Genomic DNA, 7389 nt, shown 5'->3' on the forward strand with positions numbered 1-7389 from the left:
CTCTCTCTCTCTCTCTCTCTCTCTCTCTCTCTCTCTCTAATAGTCAATGAGCAAATAAGTTTACGATATAAACAGTGAATTATAGTGTATGTATAAAAGAGAAAGGATAACACATCACTCAAAAGTAATAACTGGTTGTTTAATCTTTAAAAATATCATACGTTATCTTTAAAAAATAAGACAAAAATGATAGTTTTATTTAAAAAAGTGAAAAGCCACAAAAAACACTAGTAAATAACAGAAGTTTCAATTAATGACCGATACGTACTAATAAATGATCTACAATTTTTCCTTTTAAAAGAAAAGGAGTACGTAGATTTTAGTAAATATACATAGACATTTAGTTAAATAAATCCTGTTAGGTTAATTATTTATTTCTTATTATATTTATTTTGTATATAAATACTAATAATACATTTATTATTGAACAATCTTTAAAATATGTATTTTTATAATTTTATTAGACTAGTGTGGCGACTTGCCACTAGAGGTCCACGGGACTCACTCGATTCGCGTAAGCAACGCGCCACGCGAATTCCCTTTAAATAGAATATCATTCTGGATTCATTCCAGGCGTCTAAGGCAAGTCCCATACTACATCGCCTTACTGATGAGTGAGGTGATCCCGATTGACCACGGCTCGATTGGACACCACCAATCACAGCGACCGGTGCTTAGGAGCTTTGTAGTCTCAAGCGTGTGAGTGGCTCGTGTCCAATTGAGCCGTGTCCAACTGGGTGCCACCCCTGATGAGTCTATAGTAGTGTGGGACCAGGACGAAACGCTGCGCCGACCACAAAGCTTCGAGTCAGGCCTCCTTAGTAGACATTACCACACTAGAATGAAAGCGTTATCATACATTTAGTAATTATGCAGAATAAGACCTTTTCCGAATTTCGACATTTTTCGGCTGCAATGCTGATATTAATCTTTGTTGTGACTCAAATAGCGATTATAAGTTGGAGAGGTCAAAAAATAAAAATAATTTTCTTTGAAAACATTACATATAGTAACACAATAGGAGCGCACGACTTCCACAGAAAACGACTCTCAACCCACCTCTCCCCTGCTTGGTGACGCACGATTTTCACCAGTAGCGACTCCTACCCCACCTCCCTTCTTGTTAGATTTATTTATTTGAGTGTATTAATTCGGATCATTATTTAAAAAATAATTTGTAATTTTTGATAATCATTTTGAAATTATTTTGATGCCATAACTTGTGTTCTGCTTGGATAGGGTAACACATTTTTTTTATCTTGATACTTTTTCTTGCTGAAATATATTTGAATTTCATCGAATTATCTGTATTTACATTATTCGGTATTTTTTTTACAGATAAATGGAAGCACTGCATTTTCGTGTTCAATCGCAAGGGTGAGCTTGTTCATCGCATGTGTAATAAAGGTTACAGAGAGTCAGAGTTGTGTTCGCCGGAAGGTATCACATTTCATCCGGAACGTAGTGTGCTTTACGTCGCTGATACTGGAAACAATCGTATCCAGATTCTTGAGAAAGATGGCACGTATTTGGATAGCATCGGACCCAAAAATAAAAACACAAGAGACACTGTCATATTCCGTAAAACTGGCCCAAGCAAATTGAATCAACCGACTGATGTAGCTGTCACAATAACGCGTGTCGTCGTTGCCGATTCCGGTAATCACAAAATAAAGGTGCAATTATCATTAAAGTCGCCTTAACATAGTTTGGACATTTAGTGCTATGACATGCAAAGAAACTTAAGCACAAGATATAAGCAGTAAGAAATTCAATATTGAATTTGCTACTGATTTTATTATGGCCTTACTGTCTGTACTGTAATTAGCCAATTCACTTCCAGTTACGTTTAAAATTTTTTTTGTGCCATAGCTCTCATCCTTTTTTGTTGTCGAATTAAACTTATCCTTGGATTTTCACAGAAATTTAAATTAAACGTATATGTACTGCAACAATATATAAAGTAATATTAAATATTAAAAGTGTGCAATGTGTATGTATAGTTGATCACAGAAAGGTTGCAACACTAATTATTTTAATGGGTTTCGGAACGCACAAATGTTACAAGAATGCGAACAAATATTACAAGAAAGGTCTGCGTTTACATAGATCATCCTAGGGTGCATTCGAGAAACGTCCTATCAGCGCCATTTGTATAATACTATCCTTGTCTCACGTCTAGATGATGAAAATAGACTGACACAAATAGCGTTAATAGTGTTTCTCCGAATGCAACCTTAATGTACATATCTATTTCGACAGTACACTTGGTACGGTCCTTCTGACAAATGTTCTAACCCTCAGGTGTATCGATTGTGCTAGAGAAATAGGTATATACATTTGGATGATTCGTGTTACACTTGAAGAAAAGTTTTTTTTAAATTCTTTTTGCGGTACCCTTCAGAATTGTTCAAATCTACTAAAAATAATTACTGCCAAATTTTAGCTTGAACGGACAACGTGAACGCGTGCTGACTTGTTAAACGTTTGAGTTCCCTTACATTACATTATTAATATTCACTTTTAATCCTTTGTTGCACACGTTTTTCTATTGAACTCTTTATATTGAACTATATATATTCGAATATAATTGAAATGAGTAATGTTTCCAATGAAATAATTAAACGTTAGCGTTCCAAACCAAAGACAGAGAATAGATTGCGCGATCCGTATCTAATTGTAAGTAGTGTATCAAATGTGGTCGACAGTAATGAGAGAGAGGGACCGTGGGAGACGGCCAATCTCCCTCTCATTCTCTCTCCCATTACACCATTGAATGGAAAGAGATAGAAATGGCCGTCTGCCACGGTCTCTCTCATCCCTATCGACCATTTTGACACACAGATCGCATAGTCCATTCTCTATGTCTTTGTTCCAAACAGCTACCAGTGCTGCACGTGCAGCTCTGAGTACTGTGCCTGGCAAGAACCCTGCGGCGCGCACACCGCCGCGAACTTCCATAACTCGGACGGCGCACTTGCCAGGCTATCCCCGTTCCTCACGGCCCGCGCACCAAGTGATCGGTAGGCGTGTACACTTTGCAAAAGTAGACCGGGCGAGCGCGTGTATTCGGCTATCTTTAAGGATTAATATCGCGTTAACTATTGGGAAAACTTGCAAAATGGTACAGGACTTTTCGACTTGGTTTAATCCGCTCTACCTGCCCATGAATGTTTGACGATTATTTTGGGTCACTCTGTGAGACGTGATGATATAGCGGAAGCGATGCTCTTGTGGTGTAACGCGCTAGGCGAAACACTCGTGAAACGTGAGATTCTGAGTTCAAGTCCCAATCGAATCCAGTTTTCCGTTGCCAAAAAATGAAAGATTACGACGCATTATCTACGATGTAGAAACCGTCTGTCCACCTTCTCTCTGGTTTATTGGTCCGACATGTTTCATCCATTCCATTTAAATGCATAATGAACATATATTATGCATTTTACTTTAAATGCATGATGCATGGCCATGGGCTTGCTATTTATGATTAGACACAACAAAATTTTTACGTTTCTTTAAATTTTAATCGCCAACTAGTCGCCTGAACGTGCAAGAATATTCATTAAAAACAAGCTTATAGAGTGTCTCTATAGAACTGCAACTTACAGCGTCACTGTAGAGTGAGATGAAATGAAAGAGCACGATTTTTCTCTCGCACAATTTTGATAAAAAATAGCTGACACTTTAGATGACCAAACTCTGATTAGGAAACTCCGATTCCATCTCTACTACGATGGAACCGATAGCACCATCTTACGACCCCTATACAAACATAATATTTTTAATATGACACAGTTTTTTGTACGATGTGCACTTTTCGAGATCGCGATGGCCAACCCTATATATTTTGATAAATTAAATATGTACAAAAATCATAAATTCGTCTTGCAATGCGTCATTATTGTTGTAGTAATAAATATTGTAAATAAAATACCACCTTTTTTATAGATATTCAGTCATGATGGACAAATTCTTCAGTCAATTGGTGGCATCGGAACAACAAAGGGTTTATTTAGGTGAATATAAAATAATGTAAATAATAATGACTTCTTTCAATTCAAATTAAGAACGATATAACAGCATAGGGATCAAGCGCGGTAAATAATGCGCGACAATTACGAGGGCGAATCAAATATAAACGAGAAATTTTTTTTATTGTTTATTGGACGAGAATAAAAATATAAAAAAAAAAGAATTGGAAAGAATACGGGCTTTAGGAGTCAGGCGCAGAAGACGTTGCCCAAATAATACACTTATGAAGCTTAAAACTTCTTTATTTAACAAACGCGCTTACATGTTTCGGCTCATTTTTTAGCCTTCCTCAGAGCAAACACAAACTAACATATATAAAATAAAAGTTATCCTGTCATGGTGAGTTCCCCTACATCGAGAATTTAAATGCCAGAATTAAACAAAAAGAAAGAAAAGGAAAATGAAAAATAAGGGAAATATTTAAAATGTCGAATTAAAGAATATAGAAACTCATTTATCAAAAAACTTTAATAATATAATTAATTATCCCGAAAATAGGGACGCTCACCACGATTACAAAGTACCATATCGCAAACATTATCATGAATAATTCAAGAACCGGTTCCTGATATATTGGCCAGTCGGTATCAGACACAGTGAGTCACTTTTTAGTTATTAGCTAGTATTAATGAAAATTGTGAAGTGATAAAAAATCTCGTCAGAAGGACTTATTACTGTGTACGAACGACACCGACTCACATCAGTTTCAAGATGAGTTTTTACAGTCTTTACATTCGCTTCCCATAGACCTCCCATGTGGGGGGAATGTGGTAGAATAAACTAGTAGACTACATAGATTTGAATCGTTAATCAGTGACAGATGTCACATGTAGAACCGTGAACTACACAACATTAGTTTAATTTACATATAAATAATACTTATAAATACTCAATTTATACACTTTTAATTGAATAAGTACTAAGATCTAATAACAATATATATTAACATACTGACTAAAACACAATTAATAAACATGAAATATTGCACAACAACACCTACAACGTTTGTGGTGAGTAATATTCATCTCAATAGTAAATTATCATTCGTTACATTTATATTCAATTCAATGTACAGCGTTTCGATTTTCATTCAGTCAATCAATCGATTGAGAGAGACAATCATACAGCGTTGTAAGGCAATCCATTAACCGCGTTGTAAGATTTCAGAAATAATAGCAAATAAACAGACACAAGTAACGCAACTGTACACCAATGCAGAATTAATAGTTGCAAACGTATATCATTGTCGTCGGAATCTCTGAATAGGATCCGAAAAGGAGCAGAAACATGTAAGAAGTATCATAAATGTATCATAGATAACCGAATACGATAAATCAATTATAGAAAATAATTATCGCGTACTATTTACCGCGCTTGAATCTTATGCCCTTATACTGTTTTTAATTTGAGACTAATATAAAGTTGCAATTCTATGGTTTCGAAATTTATATTACTATTACAATCTAGAGATTTATTAGAAAATTCATAAATTTATTAAAAAATTTTAATTCTAATAGATCACCTGAAGTACTGAAGATTGATGATAAAGGACACATCATTGTTGGTGACGCTGGAAATGGAAGAGTACAAATTTTCTCTCCAGAAGGTAAATTTCTACGGGTGTTAGGTGACAAAAAAACGCAAGGACATAAATTTGCATGGGTATCTGGTTTGTTAGTGACAAATAATTACAATATTTTGGTCTCTGATAGCAAGAATAATTTTGTTCATTTATTTTAATATCATGCTCCAATATAAAAATGCTTTTAATTAATAAAGAGGCATGCAAGTTCCCACCTTCGACAAACTTTTTTAACAAACTTTGGATATTAAAATGAAAAACATTTTTATAAGTCATTTATACACATATTAAAGAAGAAATATGTTCTAAAAAAATTGATCTTGTTTTTAAATGTTCTTAAGGATGTATCTAAATTATTTTTGCAAATGTGTTAATATTATTTATACTTTAAATAAACTATATATATATATTAAAAAATAAATTGTAAACGTATAAGATATGTAAATAACGTTCTGCTTTTATTGTTCAACACTTTTTACATTAATTTTCTTATCAATACTTTACAATTTATTTTTTTTCTTATAATTCATCGCAATATATCGAAATTCTGAATATATAATTTAAAAGATTAATATGTCACGGTTTAAGATATAAAAATAAGAAAATACAGAATACACGGATCGCGGTCTAAAATGTTTGTTTTTCCCAAACCACATTCTTAATCAAGCAGATCAAACAAATTCGTGGTAGCGTGTAACGCCGTTCTCGTCTGCCCGTTTGACCAATAAATAATTTGGCAAACAAATTGATCCCCAAGGACTATAAACAGATACTTAAAGGCACACGATCTCGCTGTTCGGGAAATTAAATGTCTTTACACAAACATGAACATAAATTGCACTATTGGACAATAGGAAATCATTCGATGGTCAGACCCCTACTGTGAGAACCGAAGTGGGCCCTGCGGCGTGAAATCTCTATTATTCCAAGGGTCGGAGAATGGTTCGAGTATGTTCCAAATCATTCGATGGACACGCGTATGCGTGCCAAGGGGGATGCTTTGGCGTTGACAGGGGAGCCGGGTATTCGGCTGGTCCTCGCCCCTCGAAAATAATGTAATCGCGAATTAAATGTTTGCTCGGATATCGTCAACCTCCAACCAGGCCTCTTGTTTAAGAAAGAAACGATTAGTAAGTGGATTTGACTTCGACAACTGCGATCTTTGGATAAATCTCTATTCTGCGATATACGATTAGATAATATATAAATTGAAATTGGTGATATATCAACGAATTTTGTTGATTGATCCTTAAGATAATTTTATTTTTAATGCCCCATATAGATTTTTATTTTCAAATTCTGTTACTTCCAGAGATGTAAGAAACCATTTTTTACTTCGGAGAAAGATATCAAGTAAAAACTTAGTTTTTTTTTACTAAATAACGGTATTTTTATTACAAAATTACATAAAATTTATGAAAAAACATATAGTTATTTCAATATAATTATTTGAACGATAGATATTTTATATTTAAAAGCTATATAAATGATGTTATTAATACAGATAACACTAATACAGATAACAACAAGGATAATGGACACTGTTTTGTTGCATATTGATTATAATCGTACTCTATATTTTAATTATTTTTTTATTCTATATATAATTATTTTGAGACCCATCCCAATATAATATTGATTCAAGAGTAATTAGAGATTCGATGAACGTTGTCTCACTAATTTAAATTTATAATATGTATAATTACAATTATGGTATACAACAAAAATAATGTCAATTAATCCAGTATAATTTATATTAATAACAGTATAAAACT

General features: G+C 33.9%; 1 protein-coding gene across 1 annotated transcript in view; it reads left to right on the forward strand.

Moving 5' to 3' along the window:
* The window catches only part of LOC108766529 (uncharacterized), a 27803-nt gene extending 21980 nt beyond the window's left edge, over positions 1-5823 (forward strand). The window contains exons 7-9 of the mRNA XM_018515868.1: positions 1339-1676; positions 3949-4016; positions 5550-5823. Of these exons, the coding sequence (XP_018371370.1) occupies positions 1339-1676; positions 3949-4016; positions 5550-5772 (629 nt within the window). The 3' untranslated portion in view covers positions 5773-5823. The remainder of the gene's footprint in view (positions 1-1338; positions 1677-3948; positions 4017-5549) is intronic.
* The last annotated feature ends 1566 nt before the right edge of the window (positions 5824-7389 follow it).

Source organism: Trachymyrmex cornetzi, unplaced genomic scaffold, assembly GCF_001594075.2.
Source record: "Trachymyrmex cornetzi isolate Tcor2-1 unplaced genomic scaffold, Tcor1.1 scaffold607, whole genome shotgun sequence".
Classification (NCBI taxonomy): Eukaryota; Metazoa; Arthropoda; class Insecta; order Hymenoptera; family Formicidae; genus Trachymyrmex; species Trachymyrmex cornetzi.